Source organism: Scomber japonicus, chromosome 1, assembly GCF_027409825.1.
Source record: "Scomber japonicus isolate fScoJap1 chromosome 1, fScoJap1.pri, whole genome shotgun sequence".
Taxonomy (NCBI): Eukaryota; Metazoa; Chordata; class Actinopteri; order Scombriformes; family Scombridae; genus Scomber; species Scomber japonicus.
The window spans coordinates 25,308,310-25,328,055 of NC_070578.1; the positions used below are offsets into that span (position 1 = coordinate 25,308,310).

General features: G+C 40.6%; 1 protein-coding gene across 2 annotated transcripts in view; it reads right to left on the reverse strand.

The window, feature by feature from the left end:
* Positions 1-17,349, reverse strand: part of acsf3 (acyl-CoA synthetase family member 3) — a 31,910-nt gene extending 14,561 nt beyond the window's left edge. Inside the window, exons 1-7 of one of the 2 annotated variants that reach the window (XM_053317474.1) lie at positions 17,317-17,349; positions 15,041-15,857; positions 11,432-11,587; positions 7,439-7,593; positions 6,949-7,094; positions 1,952-2,049; positions 1,471-1,597 (exon numbers count right to left, since the gene is read on the reverse strand). In XM_053317474.1, the coding sequence (XP_053173449.1) occupies positions 1,471-1,597; positions 1,952-2,049; positions 6,949-7,094; positions 7,439-7,593; positions 11,432-11,587; positions 15,041-15,757 (1,399 nt within the window). In that variant the 5' untranslated portion in view covers positions 15,758-15,857; positions 17,317-17,349. The remainder of the gene's footprint in view (positions 1-1,470; positions 1,598-1,951; positions 2,050-6,948; positions 7,095-7,438; positions 7,594-11,431; positions 11,588-15,040; positions 15,858-17,316) is intronic. The other variant, XM_053317483.1, reaches the window with a different exon arrangement.
* Between the last annotated feature and the right edge of the window lie 2,397 nt (positions 17,350-19,746).

A 19,746-nucleotide genomic window follows, 5' to 3' on the forward strand; every position in this document is an offset into this window, starting at 1 on the left:
TCAAACTGTTAAATACTTTATAGATTGTGTACAAAGCTAAATCTTTCATTGTTCATTGTTACCAGTGCTCAAAACAGAATTTTAAAGGATGTAGTATTCTAACCGGTCAAAGTGTCATCTGTCTATACATCTAAATCAAAAGCTTTAATACATGTTAATACCATGGCCACACCTACGTCATAGAAAAGACATGTCTAGTCAAAACAGTTTTGGACAGTCTATCCATTTCATCTGATGATTTACCCATGAGTGTCTGTGCTTTCAATTGTGCCTCACCTATCATTGTCTATGTAGAAAATAAACAGGAAATAATTCAAACCATTTCACAACTCTATGTGTGTGTGTTTGAGTGGGAGTCAGGGAACACAGACAGGTGGGTGAGCAAGGAACATGCTTGATAGTTTCCTATAAAGTACTCCATGGTTTGTGTGTGTGTGTGTGTATGTGGCTGGAGGGACTGGTCTGTGGGGAGCTGATTGCGCGGGCTCTCATTATGTGGCCAGTGGCTGTAATGGAGTGTGACAGCAGCGTGCTGTGCTCTGGATCTCTGTCCTTCCAGCCTGCAAAGCCAATTAAACACACTCTGCCCTGCTCTTCCACTGCCTCGCTCTCCATCCCTCACTCCTTCCTTGCTGCTTTTCACCCTCCTCCTCCTCTTCCTCCCCCGCACCACCACCAACTCCCCAATCCCTACCTTGTCCATTCCCGGTCTCTCTAGGGCCTTACATGCCACCCTTTGTAGCTCGACTCTTTCTAACCCCTCCATTGCCACATCCTCAAGCTCAACTTCCAGCTCTTTCCCCACTCTTTGCTTCTGGCTCTTATTTCCTGTCGCCTACATGACAATCCAAAGCTCCAATTGCTTCTGCCCCCCCCTACTCGCCCACACCAAACTAACGCCTGTCTCCCGGTGGCTTTGCAGTAAAGCAGGGCTCCTTTGGGGGCAGAGAGAGAAGTGCTGGGCTGCAGGGAAAGAGAGCCTCTGATGACAGCTCCCCTCTGTGCTACCCCACACACTCTAAAGAGAGGGAGAGAGAGAGACGGAGAGAGCAATATTTGGTTCCTCAAGACCCAGAGCAGACACAACCACTTAGGAGGAAAAATGCCCTGGAGCACCAAAAACACACAGTCCATTTATCACTCCCTCATAGTCCCCAAAATGGGCACACACAAACATACAGTGCACACATACCCAGTATGTGAGTGTGTGTGCTTCCAGGGATAGACTTTGGGTTTTTAAGTGTTTAAAATACCTGAAACTGCAGTTGGCCGCAAAGACGAAAACTCTTTTGACATTTTTGCTCTCCCTGTGAATCCCTCTGACGTTACAAGTCATGTAGATGCAATTACTGTCAGAATTCAGTTCTTCCAAGGGAATGTGTGTGAGCATGTACAGTGCTCAAGAGTGACTTAAAGAGTGAAAAGCAATGAGGGAGGGAGAAATGGGGAAGGGGTGGTGAGGTTTGGTACCTGTTTTGAACCAGCCGTCATCAGTGAAAGCCTCTCTGGTCTCCTGAGGTTTATTCCAGTACTCCTTAAAGACGGACGGACCTCGAACCAGGAGCTCCCCTTCCTTCCCCTCCAGACCTGGACGTACCTAGGGCATATTGATAGAAAAACAGGAAGACAAAGACAGATGGAGTAGACAGTTTAATAGAGTTGAGTGCAGGTTAAACCAGGGAAGAAAAGGCTAAATTATCATCCAATTGATTGCTTAGTTAGGAAGCAAAATGCTATTTTTCCATGGCTAATAAATACAGCTAATATAACCCATATATTATATTAATATACTAAATATGCTACTAATCTCTGTCATCCTCCATATTCTGGATTGAACAATAATATGAGAGTCTTAAAAATCAACTTTTTCTGCATGGCATGTTTTTTAGTTTTTATCCAATGACTAAAAATTAATTAGTATTGCATTTTAATTTGTTCATTCTGTAATCACCTGAGTGTCTCTGTGGTTTCCCTCCACAATAGTGGTATTGGTCATGTTATTCATAACAATCCGAACGTCCACACCAGGTAGTGGCAACCCTACAGCCCCTGGGAAAAACAAGCATGAGCACAAACACAAAAACATATAACTACAAAAGGAAAGGGAACATATAAATATAAAGGGAAACATTTATTGGAAGCAGGGTGGAATTAAAATGACAATAACCAATGGAAAAATCTTCATCAACTCTCTTCGTGAAGGATTTCTACCACAGTGGGAGTGCTCTCCTCCAGAATGGCATTAACCTCTAGCTACAGGGCATAACTGGTCACTAAATGGTTTGCTGAGACTGTAAAACACTGTAAACCGAAAGCCATTCGTCTCAGTCACCACAAGTCAGCTTAGTTGGACAGTTATTGGGATTTCAAGAGCAATGCCTGATGCAGCTGTTTTCACCAACATCAAGTAAACTCCATATAGGAGCATGACTTTTGTGATGACAGTGTTGCATTTGTCTGAGAGAACACTCTCCAGGGCTTACTGATGTATCCACTTTAAGAGTTTAACACTTATCTACCACATCTAGAATTTGTAAGTTAACCCAAAAACAACATCCTTCCTCCTCTGATACACACAGAGCCATTAATAATCCTTACACCTCCATAACCATTCACAAACAGTCTCAACATTTGCTCTCTGTTCTCATGCTAGTTTCTGAAAAAAACTAGTGCAGACTTTTCTTGTTTCTTATTTGTTGTTTGGTCTAGCACCTGCTTTATTCGTCTTCTGGATGTGCACATCCACCACAAACCTTTAAAAAAAATGTAATGATAACAAAGAGTGCACAGGGGATGCACAGAGAACGTTTTAGTAGTCTTTTCTCTGAGTGTGTGTGTGTGTGTGTGTGTGTGTGTGTGTGTATGTGTGCACCTGTGCCTTAAGGCTATTATGCAATTTCACAGACAGTTGCTCTCCTAATAAAGAGCAGGTCAGGTCCTGATTAAATTGCGATTCTCTCACTTCATATTGATCTAATCCACTCTGGACCTGATTGGCAATGTCTATCACATGCCCTCCATCACTTGCACCCAATCCAGCAGGGAAAACCAACTGACCACTAAAGTAACTAGATTGCTTCACAGTGGACAAATAGGATAACAAACACACTTCAGTCAGAGGGTTAGACTGTGTCTTGCCAACTTGCTGTATCCTGATCTGCTGTGGACAGTGTGAACAAGGTGAATTGACACCTGAAGCACACAATGGTTCTTATTTCTTATTTTCATTATCATACTGAGTCAGAGTATGGGGGACGGAGTTCAGGGCAATTAATGTCTTGCTTAAGGAGACTTCAACAGGGTTAGGCAAACTGAATCTTTTTAGACAAGCCTGTCAATGTGGGTCTGAATCAAGAGGGGTGACACAATGGTGCAGTGGTTAGCACCATCCCCTCACAACAAGAGGCTTCTGGGTTCGAACACACCAGCTGGCTAGGGCCCTTCTGTGTGGAGTTTACATATTCTTTCCATGCCTGTGTGGGTTCTCTCTGGGTACTCCTCCAACAGACCAAAAACCTACAGGTTAGGTTAACTGGTGTCTCTAAATTGCCCACAGGTGTGAACCATTCTGTATCTGTAGACAGACAACGATTCACACACATATACAATAGGTTAGTCCTGTGAGTGACTGATGACCTGTCCAGGGTGTACCCCACTTCTCCCCCACCCAATGTCAGCTAAGAGTGGCTCCAGCTTCCCCGCAACCCTTTAGAGTATGGATGTAGTGGATGGATTAATTAAAAATGACCTCAAGATCAAAGTTGTGCTAATCTTTGTCAATGATCAGGCAATATGTAAAGTATTTCAAAAGGATATGTTTTTAAAGAATAATTTAATACAACCAATTATTTTCATAGTTTTGTCCATGTTTTCAATCAGACACGATAACATTGTACTCACCAAAGCAACTGCTGATAATTTTGCGAAAACGCAGTAAAAAACCCCCAAAACAGACAGTTATCTAAACATGATCTAGACCATTTTATTGAGAGCTAAATCTGGAAGTGAGAGTGCTTACTTTTTTGGCTTTGTGTACTTTTCCAAATTTGTTTGACTGATGATTTGTTTAAAACCTGTCTGACTGCTCGTGTTTTTGCCTCCTCTGACTTCAAACTTAAAACAAGCCTGGTAAAAAAAGATTACAAAACCCAAAGGGGGCAATCTCTCAGTCCTGCTCCCTGTCCTGTTTTCCGCTAATGAGGAGTGAAGTAATGTGTAGATGTAGTCTTCCTTGGGTTCTTCATTCTGTCCATATTAATTGCGATTTCAAAGAGCACAGGCATATTAAAAATTCTAAAACCTGGAGAAAGCATGTCAAAGGTCAATGAGAGATTTTCTTCCAAGAAGTTAGTGAAATACTATTTTTCGGGCCTCAAATCACATAAAATATTGGTACATTTTTAAGAGGAAGAGATTGGACAGGAATGTGAGAGGACATCACAAGGAAGACACACTGAAGGCAGGAAGGTGTGAGGCTGTGGTGAAATATGAAAATGATTCTCTATGTCAGTGAGAAGACAAAAAAAAGAGGCTGGGAAGCAGGAAGAAAAAGAGTAAAAATGATAAAAGGGGCAGCACAGTGAGATTATAATGAGATAGAAAGAACAATGATGAACTCACTTACATATTTATATCTCAACAAGGGTAATATGACCCAGAAAGCCACACTACTGTTAATCTGGAATGTTCCACAACTGTAAGATACAAAATCAGGCCAGATAGATGCCCTAAATAAGATAGAAAATTATTAATAAAATTTCTCCCAATGAAGTGTATTAAAAACTGTGTTGTCTGCTGCTTAGCTGGTGGAGGACAGAAAGAAAAGAAAGCGAGAATGGGAAAGAAAGAGGGGGACTCCACTCCTCTACTCTTCTGAGAGTGTTTCTTGTGGTTGCTATTGATCCATTTTAACCTACTTAAAGACAAGACAGGAGCACACTGACTCAAACAGGCACAAGCTCATGCCCACATATACTCACACCTACATAAAAACATCTCCCACAAATGCACTGCAGTGGAAACATCAATAGAACCGCAGACCTCTTGAAGCCGTCTTAATAATCACCTGAGAGGAATCAAACAGCCTGTTCAGTTTATGCCAAACATTACCTGACAAACAAACAAAACAATACCACAACAAAACAGCAGACAGAGGATTACCCAATCCACTTGCAAGCCAATTAGCCTTACCTGTAAGAGGAAGAGTTGGCTGGGGAACACGAAGGGAAAAATGAGAGGGGGGCGATGGAAGAAGACAGGAGAAGAAAAGAAAGAGCTCCGAGAGGAAGAAAAGAAGAAGAAAGCAACCACTACTAGTCTGACCTAATTTTCAGACCTTGCTTTTGTTTCTGCATGTATGAGGGAGGTGTAGTTGGGCTCATGGGGTTTTACCTGACATCACACTAAAGAAAACTGCCTATGATCAAAACACAACATATGAAACCAAAGCACTGAATTAAACTGTCGGGTAGCACTGAAAAAAGAGATATAAAGAGAAAAGTTACCAAGTGTGGGGTCATGCTACAGTTCAATGGCTTTCAAAGTTTTTCATGTTTTACCAAAGATAATTTCTAGGACATAGTGTAGCATGACTTGGATTTAGTATATTATTCAGCCTCAGCAACGCATTGGAAATACACTAATTAAAATACCTTTGAAAAACAAGTTCTAGCATAAACTAATCAAATTCAAACTCAGCCCTATTTCAACAGATACCTAGAACCTCACCAAAACACCACTGGGGATGTGCTTTTATCTGATCCTCCAACCTTAAATTTTGACTTTGGAAAAGATGGAGAGTAAAACCCACAAGCATCTGTTCCATCAAGTTATTTTCATTTGTATTCATCTTGATGAAAGCCTCATGTTCTGTCTTTGTTGGATGACAATCATAAGCTGACATATTGGTAGGACTTCAAGGATAGGTTCACTATTTTTCAGATCTGTCTTGAAACGATACTCTGGTGCCCATATGAAAACTAAAACAGGTTTAGCTTTCTGTAATCTTTCCTCCTGTTCATACAGATCATTAAACAATTAATTTAATGCACATTGTAAGTGATATGAGACAAAATCCACCATCCTCTTTCTGTGCACAAATGTATCCAATTCTAGTCAGTCAAATCAAGTGGATATTTAACAAAGCAACAGTCTTGATTGACTGCTGTTTTAAGACAGACTTGAACAATTGTGATCATCTACTTACATGAGCAACAATGGACAAGAATGGTAACATTGATTGTAATTCTTTTGAAAAAGCCTTTAATAACAAATTACAACACCCACTTTCACTTAGACTGAGGCAGACTGCTGACTGTGATTAATCCAAACATATGTGTTTTCACAGTCAGCAAAACTGTGTTCATTCTTGTTATACTATCATAGTAATGGTGGTATCGCTAAAAAGCACAACACCAAGCTGATTTACTGACTGTAGTATTTGATTGCCCTAACTCAGGGTTTGTAAAGACATGACAGACAGACACACATGAAACCTTTTCCCCTGACTGAGTTTTGGTAACCTGGCAAACTGCTATAGCCGTGCACTCTACCTGCACTTTTCACTGTAATTTATTTAATTAAACAGTAACTGCAGATTGTCAGATGTCAAACTAATCTTCACAAAACCGTGTGTTCTGGTTTAATTTCCAACCATTGATTGAGCAGTTGCCACCAAACCTCACCACAGGTTGCTTGGAAATGAACAAGGCCTGTGTTTTAAGCTGTCTTAATGATCGTTATTGTTTTGGCACCTGAGGTTGAATAGCATTATTGTTATCCACCAGAGTGAATAAACAACTCTGAAACACAATTAGTGTGACTGTGTCCTTACATTTTGTTTATATCTTACTTTTACTTGCTTCCTCCTAAATATGCTTTTCAATTTTAAAGTGAATGTGTGCATGTATGTGTGTGTTTTTGTGTGTATGTGTGTGCAAACTTAAGTACCTGGGATGCGTGGGCCCCTCAGAGGGTTGGACAGTGCCATGCCGATCTCAGTCATGCCGTAGCGTTCCAGCAGTGTGTGTCCTGTAATCTCTTCCCAGCGTTGCAGAGTGGGCAGAGGGAGAGCAGCTGAGCCTGAAACCATGAGCCTGAGGAGAGAAGGAAGGATGCGAGGAAATCACTCAGGGGTTCAGAGTAATAATGCAATTGAAATCGCTTGCTATTGTTTTTAAAATTGCCTGTGTTTGAAATTTGCACTTAGACCTATTTGCTTGAAAAGTGCTCTAAAAATAAAGTTGTTAATATTATTTTTATTATTATTATTGTTATTATCATCATCAATATTAGCAGTGGTAGTATTAGTAGTCATACTAGTATTCACATAGGTGACAGATGGGTGTTAAAGAGTTGTCTGTGCTGCACACACATAGGTGTATCTACAAATATACCTACCAACAAGTAAGCTGTCTTTGAATGATGTTACAGCCCCTACCTGATCCTTTCTTTGCAGACCGCTTTGACAAAGTCTTTGACATGAGGCTGTGTGAAGTGCTGATCATAGTACTGTATCAGCTTAGAGTAGATAGTGGGCACGGCCATGAACACATTAACCAGGGGAGACTTGGAGCTCAACAGCATCTCCCACACCTGACAGAGAGAAAGAGAGAGAGAGAGAGATGAGCACAAAATATGACGAGGATGATGGACGGGACCATGCAATAGAAATGATTACATCCACATTCATTCCATTAGAGTATTTGTGATATCAAAAAGTGCAATTTTGTTTCTTTTATTTGACGTAAATGGCAGAGTAAGGTCCAGGCAGCAGCCTCATATTAAAGTTGTCAACATCACGCCAAAACAAGAAAAGAAAAAAGTCAAGATTTGTAAAGGTCGGGGGGTGGGGGAGGGGGGGGGGGGCAGCAGCAGACTGTTGTAGGGCAGAACTAGGGCCAGTTAAAAGGGCTTCTGTACAGCTACTTTTGACAAATGTGCTTCTTGACTCTGTAGAAGTAGCTACTCATGCCCCCCATTACATCACACACACACGCACACACACACGCACACACACACACACACACACATACACACACAACATACGTACACACTTACAGCCGTTAATGGACATAAACATGAATCATGAACTACAGGCACATATAAAAATACTGTTCAAATAACACATAAACTCCCTTGTTCAAGGACAAAGTCATTTTACTCACTCCACCCTACCCACTCCACCTCATCCCCCTCCCTCTCTCTCTCTCTCTCTCTCTCTCTCTCTCTCTCTCTCACACACACACACACACACACACACACACACACACACACACACACACACACACACACACACACACACACGCTACATCACAGTAGACGATGGGAGGATGGGACGACAGCATGAATTAAGTGAAGGTGAACGACAGCTACTCTAAGTCCTGTCTCCCCCCTGGGAGATGAACGCTCCTCCCTTCTCAGTCTACTTATCCTTACTTCTTCTTCTTCTACTTCTTCTTTCATTCTACATCAATTTTCTGAGTGCTTCTTTCTCATTCTCTACTTTCTTCTCTGACCCCACATCTTCCCTTCATCTTTCTGCCTCCCCTCCCTATCTCACATTCACTTACCGTCTTTCTCCATTTCATAATTTCTTGCTTCACTGCCTCTGCAGTCTCTCTCTCTCTCACACACACACCCGCGCTCACACACACACACACACACACACACACAAACATTCAGTCTATTCCATCATCCCTCTCACCCACCACTGCATCCTTCTTAATGTGCCAGCAATTTCTAAACTCTTCCTTCCACTTCTCCTTTGAGTCACCTCATCGTAGACTCACCTAATGTATTCACTACTGGCTTCTGTTCCTATCATCCGCTCTGCATCTAATAAACAAACACTGAAACATATAGATGAATAAAGATGATAAGATTAAGACTTGCCGACAGTCTAATCAGATCCTTATCCCATTTCTCAGAGTATCATTACAAGCTGATCTTAAAAAGGTGGGTGTGTCTGGTACCTGTGCACATGAAGAATAATACTTTGTGCAGGGGGAATGATAACTGAGTGTGCCCTGACCATTCTGTGTGGTGTCTGTCAAGTGCAGTGGAGCGCTTCCACCAAGTCCAGCCTGGAGAGGAGTAGAAGGCAATTTATGTCCGTCAAATAGCTGGCCTCCACCTATGGGGACAGGATGTGGTGAGAACCCATAGCCACGGCCTGCATTCTAAACAATGCTGTGAGCTGTTGAGCTAAACATAAGAATACAATACAACTGTTGGTTCTTCCTGAGAAGGACAGGATACTGAACCTCAATACTTTCTGGATACCAACCAAAATGGGCTGGTAGTGCAGAGCACTGAAAGACGATCAATTACTGAATGTTTTTAAAATATTCTCTGACTGTAAATTTCCTGATCATAATTTTGAAAATTTCAGTTTGTGCAGCTGTTTTGCCTTTGGACAAAATAAAACCCTGGTGCATTTGATAAAATAGAAAACAGGGTTTTGTAGACCAGGTTTATATTCTTCGAAGTAAGATATTGAAAAAGTTGCATTTTGATAATGGTTCTGATTCTCAACATTTCAAACTATGACCAGCCTTACACCCACGTTATTATGTACCAAGAATCCACCACAATAATGAGGAATAATGTATCACAGAATCCCTCCAAGCTTCATCAAATTCAGGCTGGAGCTGTTTTAGTTATGGCCTCTAAAACTTTGAGAAGTTGACTTTTATCCCAAGCCAAACTATTTTATTTTTTTATACAATACAAAACAATGAAAAGAGGCTTCATTCCTCCACATTTTGTAACACCAGTGGCAACTGAGATACTACTTTTGAGATGCACATTTTGACTTTGAATTATAAGAGCAATTTGTGAGGATAGCTGCACCAAGTTGTCTGACCAGTACCCTTGTAGTGTATAGGCATAAGAGCTACAGGTAAGTTATACTCCTACATAGGGCTAATTAGTTAAGTATTTTTACCTAAATTGATGCATTGATCAACATAAATTCAATCAGAAACTATTTAGCCCACTTTGGGCTTTAGGACATTGGGATTTTCAAATTGTGATGAAATAGAAGATTTGATCAATTGAGAACATAATCATCAGTTGAACCGATATTGAAATTAATCATTAGCTGCAGCCCTAGATGTGTTATCCAACCCTCTCAGTGAATGTCTCAACAATTATATATTTGATATTACATCTGAGTTTACAATTTGTCAATGTGTTAATGAGTCTATTTCCTGTGTATGCTGCTGTGATGAAGTGTCTGATGGGAATTGAAATTGAGAAATAAAATCTACCGTGTGTTGTGTGAGTACTGTACGTACCACAGTCTACAATAGCACACTTGAAATAGACATATCTGCGATTTATCGGATCACAATAGCTGCACTGAAAATGTTTGCCACTATCTCCAGGCGAAATCAGAAAGAAAAAAATCAATGCCAGCCTCTACTGCCTAGGCTACACTTCAGAGATCTTAGGGGATAGAAGAGACAGACTATCGATCACGTCATCAATGTACTGTAACTTCAGGAGGAGGAGAATAAAGGCTTTTTTTCTGAGGGTGAGAGAAGGGGCTTGTGGTTTGGTACACAAGGTCAGGGATAACAGTCGAATACTGATAGCTATGATCGTGTAGCAATACCCCTGCTGACAGATACATATGTCCTTCAAAGACCCTTTCTCTGCCATTAAGCTGTGGAGGTCCCTCCCTACAAACAAAAACACACATACATTAGCAAACATGTGCATCTACACTCCTTTATGTTCCAAAACCCCACACACACGCGTGCACACAGGCGCGCACACACACACACACACACACACACACACACACACACACACACACACACACACACACACACACACACACACACACACACACACACACACACACACACACATACACACACACACACGCACAACCCCTTCTTCCCCTCCCTTCTCTTGGCCAAAGAAGCACTATCATTCTTCAATGTCAGCTCATCGATTGATCCGCTGCTTAAGCCCCCGCTGTGAGTCGGCGTTGGTCAGATACAAAGCCACACAGGGCAATTCATCACTGAGCCCCAAACACTTAGTTTGACAGTCAGAGTGGGAGAAGGAAGACGAGGAGGAGGAGGAGGAGAAGGGGAGACTGATAGAAAGAGAGAGAGAGAGGAGATACAGCAAGGAGAAAGCAGAGAGAACAAAAGTGGAAGGGGAAAGTGAAACACTAATAAAGGCATAGGCTTACAAACAGAGGGACTGATGTGGAAAGAGTCAAAGGTCTTTTTCAACTCTGCTACACCTTGACTATATGGTACTTTTAAAATCTGATGTACTTCTATGGCTCACGGTCAATAACAGTCTGGCTCTAATAGTTGGCTCCTGAGCATTACAGCTGTACAACTGCCTATTTTATGTAGAGAAGTTAATGAAAGATATGAGAAAGAGATAGACAGAGTGCAGTCTCGACCTTATGAGACTGGAATTCAGGCAGCATAATGCAGGTGGCGCCAACCCAGAGCGGGCACAGCAGCTTGTTGACAATGCCGTGCACGTGGTGGAGCGGCAAAGTGTGGAGGATGACGTCATCCCTGGACCACGCCCACTCTGAAACCAGACACTGGATCTAGGGGGGTGACAAAAGAGGAAGGGGTCAGCATCTCTAAAATAAATCACCTCAATCAGATTTCACTTTTGCAGATATTTGTAACAATGATCTTCTTCGTGCTGTCATTTGGTTCACTACCACAATAAAAATATAGATTTTTGAGGGTAATTTGAATTATTCACCACCACACTGGCATGCTTTGAAAGTGAAGGCATGGGAGGGCTGTCATTTTCATGTTTTTATGGATGAATAAAATAAACTTTGACCCTGAACCTTGACCTTAAGAGTCAAGGTTCCAAGGATCACGCAACAGACAGAATTCTGGAAAATTCTTGTATCGGATGTACTGTATTTTGCAGAGTTGTTTAACTTTTTGTCCTCTTAATCCTCTTTATTCATACCTTAGTTAGTAATTTCCTCATTTTACAACAATGTATTCTGACCCTTGTAAACAATGCATTTGGTTGCAGTTGGAGAGCATAATCATAATGATAGATAGAGTGTACTAAAAGCATTGGAGTGAAGCTTCCAGGCCAAAGAATGTAAGAGTGCACCTTTTTAACAAATACTGTCATAACTTAATTGCATGAGGGTCAATTGAGGCTCCCATCTGTGGAGAAATGTTTAACAATGGATTTTACCCTGCATGAAGAAAATATTACATATAAAAGAGCACCAAAATCACGCTTAATGTTCTGAATCACTGCAGAAATAACTAACATGACCACAACTTCATCATTTGTTATTATCAGTCACACAAACAGCAAAACTGAAACCCTTAAACAAGGGCCAGATATGCAACAGTTTTTAAGAAATCATTTTTTACAGGGTAATATCAAATCATATATAGTTATATAGTGTCATACAAGTCCTGAATTATATATAGTGCAATACAGTATTTTTTTCTCTTGCACATTATCAATTTGTTTCAATGAAGGAGACGGAAATACATTTCTTCTACTCAATTCAGTTTTGCATAAAATCACTATTTTCTCTTGAAGTATAGTGGGTCTAATGCCTTCTTAGACCCACTATACTTTGACCGTCGATTCTGAAGATTCAATTACTAAACATGTTTTGATTTTGTGATAATGGAGGGCATGGAAAGCATTAGTGTGTTCATCCCTGTGTTCGTATAACAACTTCTAATGTTGTTAAATGATGCATAGTGTTGAAACTACTGTTAATGTGAAGATATTAGAAGCTTATATTGTTCTCATTTTGTTGAGGCTGTGTTAGAAAAGTGGTTAATGCAATTCAAAGACAATTTGTACCTTAGACTTATACAGTACTGAATTGCATTATTTAGAAGAGGTGTTCATGTTATTGTGAGTAATATTTTCTTGTTTAGAAACAGTGAAACTTCCACTGCGTGCCTCTGAATGTAAATGCAAAATAATTGAGCAGATCACAGCTGGTAATCACTGATAGACCATGTTAATGTTTGCTCTGGTTATACCACTTAGATGGCATTCAGCATTCATCTGACATTGTTCATGATGAATAGGGAATTGATATGTATGATTTTCATCTTTTCTTTCCAATCACTAGGAAGCAATTGCAGGCATTTCAATTCAGAAAAATCACACTAAAAACATTCAGTGTACATGGACACATGGAAAAAGAGGTGTAAGCATAAATTGGGGATCATATGGTCTCGTCTTAAATCTAAGTTTGAGTTTGGAAGTGATTCATCAAACATATTCCCCTTCCTGAAATTGGTCTCAAGCCTTCAAGCTTTCCTGGAACTCTGACAACCTGACGTTGTTGCCTTGCAGGAAAAACAGACAGACTCACTTAATCATTCACTCACTCACTCCCCTCGGTCACCCAGAGACAAATGAAGCTCTGACTCCATTCAGAGTGATTTAATTTTCCACACTATTGGACATGTAGGTCAATTTTGCTTAAAAATATACAGAGCAATCTTCTGAAGATCTTTAATGGCATAAATTAGTTATTGTTTAGAAAGCTAGACTGGAACAAAAGAGGAATGATGCTGATGAGACAGTCAGATATGGGTGTGGGGGAGGGGGCGTGATTTGGGGATATCTACGCAAGTCTTGCACTTGCAAACTCGCATATCATTTCATGTGTCTATATTTGATAATTTAGTGGAGTTCTGGATAACCTCTTCCTGCACTGCATGAAATATTCTGTAGAAAGGCTGAACCACATTCTCAGATATAGGGACTTATAATTTGGGGCAATATAAAAAATATAACTTTACAGGAACATCAATTACCAGTAATTATTTAATGTATTGAAATACTGAATAAACTTAGCCAATGAAAAACAAATCATGTATTCGTGGCCATTTACCAAATGCCCAAAGTTTTGATAGTGATTCTCTACTCAGTATATTTGACTTGCATTGTTTTTTCTTTTTTCTTAATATAATACAGTATATGCTTATGAGAAGTTTTTGAAAATTCTTCTTTGTTGGTGTATAAACAAAAACTTTGACTTATCACATGTAGGCATCAGTCACCACAAAAGTGCTCATAGGTCATGTTTTCAGTAAATAAAAGTCAGAAAACTATGCAGTGACACAGTGAAAAGGACAATTTCACTTTTGGAGTTTCTTGGCAGCCAACTTTCAAATCCCCAATTTCTGAGTTGCTCACAAGCACCCGAATACACCAGCAAGGAGACATTTAAACCCCCAGGTCCATATATTCTGATGTTATGACAATGTGAAACTTTGACTAATGTGTTACCTCCAGTCACAGCCACAGCCAAGTGGCAAACAAATCACTTCCCCTCTATTTGGACAACCTCTGAACAGACCACACAGACTGAGGTTACAGTTTAAGAAATGCTCTAAAGCCAGGAGGGAGGACTATGTCATATCAAACAGTCCATACACTATCATGATATCATAAACTCATTGATGAGTAAATCACAATACTTCTAATATTTAATATGACTGAAAAAAACCTACCTGTTCTAAATTAATGTGCGTTCCCGAGAACAGTAAATTAACATGAATGATGCCCTCAAAATGCCATATAAGGGCAGTCATCAGGCAGGTTGTGGAGAAGCTCCATTTATGAAAATGGTACCAAAGACTAAGAAGAACAACTTTACAAGCTTTCAGACTGAGGTACCACTCTCAGAAATAGGTCAACAGAAACATACATTATTATTTAGTGTTAGTGGTGGAATTAATGGTCCAGAGAAAGACAAAGAATGAGAGAAAATGACCTGTGCTGTGAACGCTGTCTCAGCTGTTACGCACACCATTACCATCAGAAATGAAAAAAGAAATGATCTGACATGAATTGGATGCCAAAGAACATCTCACTAGGGGAGTTATCAGCCAGAGAGCTAAATTATAACCGCGATCACCAATATTTCAATTAAATGGATAATAAATAGTCAGTTTGCATTATGGAAAAGTAACCGTGGACAAGTCGCTTTGTAGTTTCAGCCTTCACTTTAACTGTACATTAAAAATATATCATTTACCATGGCTTGGATGCTGTTGTGTGTATGCAGAACTCCCTTGGGTCTCCCTGTGGTACCGCTGGTGTAGATGATCATCGCTGGTCGCTCAGCCCAGTCTGTGATGGTCACCTCCTTCTCTTGTGTCTCCGCCCCATTCAAAGTGTCCAGGTTTGAGGTAGGGGGCAGTGTGAGACATGGCAACCCCAGTTTCTGTGCCAGTGGCTCCAAGGTTTCAGCGTAAGGATGCCCTGCCACCAGCAGTGAACTCTGGGAGTCAGAGATGATGTACTCCAGTTCAGCTGGTGGGTGTTTTCGATAGAGTGGCACCGCCGTCCCGCCACTCATCCAAGCTGCCCATTGTGCCACTGTATAGGAAGCATCATTAGCACATAGGAAGGTGATTCGTTTTCCTTCCAGACCCCCAAAGTCAGAGCTGAGAGCAGTGTTGATTCTTCCGGCAAGGCCTAAGCTGCTGCCGTACAGCTGCTTGTAGCTGTGGCTGCCGCTACTGTCTATGATAGCTAGCTTATCTCCAAAAGCTGGAGCTCTGGCAAAGACTGGCTTCTGGTTTATCCTTGATGACGGTTCTTTCGTCCATCTATGAGCTTTCCTCCAGACTACAGCTCTCAGCAGCCACTGCCTTGGCTCTGAAGGCCAATAAGTTCTATTAAGAGTAGTTTTCCAGTGAGGGGTGGTCCACTTCAGAGAGTGGCGTGCAGCAGCAAGTCCCGAGAGCATGTTTGAGACACAGCTGTTCAGACTATCTGAGATTTGAACTTCGTGTCAAGATGGCTCCATCCTAGGTCTCTTCCAATCATTCATGTCAGAGTTACAACATCTGTTAGTTCAAAGGGAAAACATTGTGTGAGTTTCTTTTTTAATCTTATAACATAAAGAAACTAACAACCATTCCAAGTGTATATAGAACTACACCAGTTCTAACTTTTTTGTCATTACGCCTGGGGATCGAATCCAAATACTTTTTTTTTGTTCTACCCAAAGGGTGTCCATAATACCAAGTACTTGTAACCCCTCATTTAATTTCTAACACTTTCTGATGGAAATCATACATACATTTTTGCCAATTAAAGACTCATTTAAGAAGAAGAAGTTTTTGTACTGCTCTTAATATTGAGAAAACATTATTGTTAACATTTGAAAGGAAAATGGTAAAAACATGTGCATGCCTATCAAAGCAATTTTATAAAATAATGAATGAATTCTGTAAAACATGGGGTCACATTTTCATGTAACAAGTGTATGTTGAAAAATATTGTAATATAGAACTATTACTAATTTATTTTTTTGTTTATTTGTTACTCACTCAATAATTGTTATAGTGACTCTGAAAATAACTTCATAAAATATTCTAAATGTAAAACTAAATACATAAATAAAACGGGCTACTGTAATATCAAAAATTCAAAGACACCCAGCTCAGGACGTTTGAGATAAGCTCACATATTGATTTATGTTATAAATCTGTCATATATTGTAATATGTATTTTATATTGCCATTCAAGCTGATACAGATAATTATGTATCCTTTGTCTTGTATCTTAAAAACTGGAAAACAAGATGTGCCATGATAATACAACAGACTGTAATAAAGAGCAATGTGTGCTATCTGGAGACCAATAGTTGTCTAGATATAGAGTCTAGATAAATCTCAGTGGAAAATAGTGGACTTATGAACTGTGAACTCTATGTGCTTTGTTTGCACTTTATTGCTAGATATGCTGTATGTTATTTTGTAATGTGAAATCCAATAAGGATCTTTAAATCTGACTGTGAAGGCAGTGATTAAAAAAAGAAAAAGAAAAATAAGAGAAAAAAGAAAAAAAAACAGATCAACAAAGTCTGGTACTGCTGTCTAAGTCTATGATGTCTTTTTTATTCTGTTTAAAGAGGCGAAAACAAGCAAACACAACAAAACTAAACAATATCCTGTCCTATTTTCATTATAACTTGTGTAATTATGATTGAACAGCGACGGAGATTAGATTCAGTAAGTATGTGTAAACTTAACTGTACAACATGTAAAACGTGATATGTAACAGTTTGCCGGTGGTGTCTCCAGAAATAAGTGAATACCAGATTATTTTGTTGTTGACAGAAATAACTTAATGCCACCCTGCTGTTATTTGACAATATTTCGGGTACTGACAGTCATGGCAACGCTGACCGGACATCAGCCATAGCAACGACAGGTCACCGTACTTTAAATAATTCATATTTATTGCTTGATGTCGGTGTTCTGCTGTAAACATGTCACCTTAAATTCAGATTCACCTTACCTAAAACAAACGCCGGTACGTCTTGTTGTGAGGGATGGTGCAGCGGTATTATCCTTCCGGAATGAAACGGATATGGCTTGACTGGTTCCTGCCAAAGCTCAGTCTCCAGCTGCCGACCATGGTGGTAGAGACCTTTCATTAAAATGAATGTTTTAATCGTTTAAAAAATTACCTTAATGACATTGTACTTAATTCTTTAACGCATTTCACCATATTAACTGATTTGAATTAAAACAGCTCTATGCCAGATGAGAATTATCTGATGTTGCACTTTGTAAACTACTAGATGCATAAGGCAACACAGAAATTTCTCACCTTACAGCCTCCAAGTTTCACTTTTTAAATATGTTTTATGTATTTATTTTCATTGCTTAAAGAGGACTAGCATGACTTCTGTTGTCTGCCCTCCTGTTGTTCTTAGCTCACCCTGCTGGTTGGTTGGATAGACTGGTTCCCATTCTTGAAGACCTGCAGATCTAGTGGAGAGGCTGCTCACCAGAAAGAGGAGACATGTGAGGGGAGAGTGCGACATATATGCAGTTACCCCACACAGAGCTGTGTTTGGCTTTAGATCACATGCCAGTCCTACCTCTCAGCTTGCCAACTAGCTTGGCTGGCTTCATCATCACAGTGCAAGTGGGCACATTCAGCCGCCAGCTGGCAGTCGTGGGCCTCAGATAAGAGAATGGTACAGACATGGCACACGTTCAAAAAGTTTTCACTTCCCTCCCCAAACCCCCTACACTGCAAACGAGGATGGCATGTTCCTAACGAAATTGGAGCCTTTGTTTCAGAGAACTCCCCTCCACTCTCAGGAATAGTATCGTCAAAGACCACTCGTTCCCATTCGTGGTGAAAGCGCTATTCAAGGGGATGCTATGCTACCCCAGCAGCAATGTAATTTACAGAGAATCTTTTATTTTTAGGCATTTGCACAGTCTGTAGTCTTTTTAATGCAGATGGCACTGCCGCATTTTCTAAGGATACAACCTAAAAATGACCGAATGTCGTCTCCGATGAAAACAAATCAGACACAGGCGACCGATGTTTTTTGGATTTGTTTCCTGGAAGTTGGCCATATTTTTGACATGTGGGAACTGGAATCTGAGCCATTCAGAGGCTTATTTACAGCTACTGGAAACATGCAGGGAAGGATGAAGAGTGGAGGATAATAAAGATATGTACTGTATATGTTTGTCAAGGGTTAGTGGAGAAGACATGGCTACCGTAAGGAGTTGTGGAAATGGTTATGGCGAAAACATGATAAGACAGTGTACCTATAGTAAGCAGAAGCTGGCATTCTGCTGCAGTGGCCTGTTGCCAACACAACATTCAGCAACCACCTGAAAGGATCTCGCAACTGAGGGGCTGGACGGCCGCAAGCAGGCGCCAATTCCCATCTTGGCAAAGGACTGCATCTGAGGAAAAGAGGAAGAGGGGAAGAGGGGACCCCCCACAGATCTGTGAGAGAGGCTGAAATGGTAACACAAACCATGGGGAGTACCCAAGCATGTGTCAGGTTGGCATCAATGTGAGAATGTCTTGGCAAGCGCTCCGTTCTCTCCCCTCCCACCCCAGCTCACACACAAACACACTGTTGCCCTGCTTGGAACACATGGTACATCAGCAGCGGCATCTGGCCGCGCTGACTCCCGGCAGCTGCGCTTCATCTTCGCCAGTTGGGAGTCTTGGCACTGCCACTTCATCAACTACCTGTGGCTGCTCCCGGATAAAAAGGCGGGCGATGAATTATTCCGAGGCTGCAGCTGCAAACTTGACTTTCATCCAAGAGATTCACTGTAAACATATGACTGCCTCGCAGAGCACATGCCACCCACATACTAATGCATTGTTGACAACATGGCTTGTATCCTGGTGCAGTGGGACTCGTGTGCCATGTGATGGCATGGTACATTTGAGGTGAAAGATAAAGGATGCACTGTAACGATTCTATACATGTTGTATCCTAATAAAACAAGAAGAACAACACATGGACCACTGGAAGTTCTTGCAAAAAGCAAAAATATTGATTAAAGTGTGCAAATCAACAAAAGAACTAAGAGAGCAAAAGACAAACATAACTGGATAGAACACAACATTTGGAATGGTGACACATTTCAGACTCAGTGCTCTTCATTAGCTAGCCTCAGCCCATCTCTTTGTGCTGGGAAATACTGTTGAATGATCAAATCAAAAGGAAGCCAAGGATTACACTGAAAGGAATTTTCTTTCTATTTTATAATGAACAAATGGATGAATGACCTTTCAACTCTACAATTATTGCCTCACATTCCATTTCTAATGGAGGTTTTGACAACCAAGGACATTTGCTTGAAGCACTCTGAATATATATTAGCTGTGACACCATGGATTGCTGAAAAAGAATAAGGACAGCTTTGTTTGAAGATTACCTCGACTTATGAAAGAACA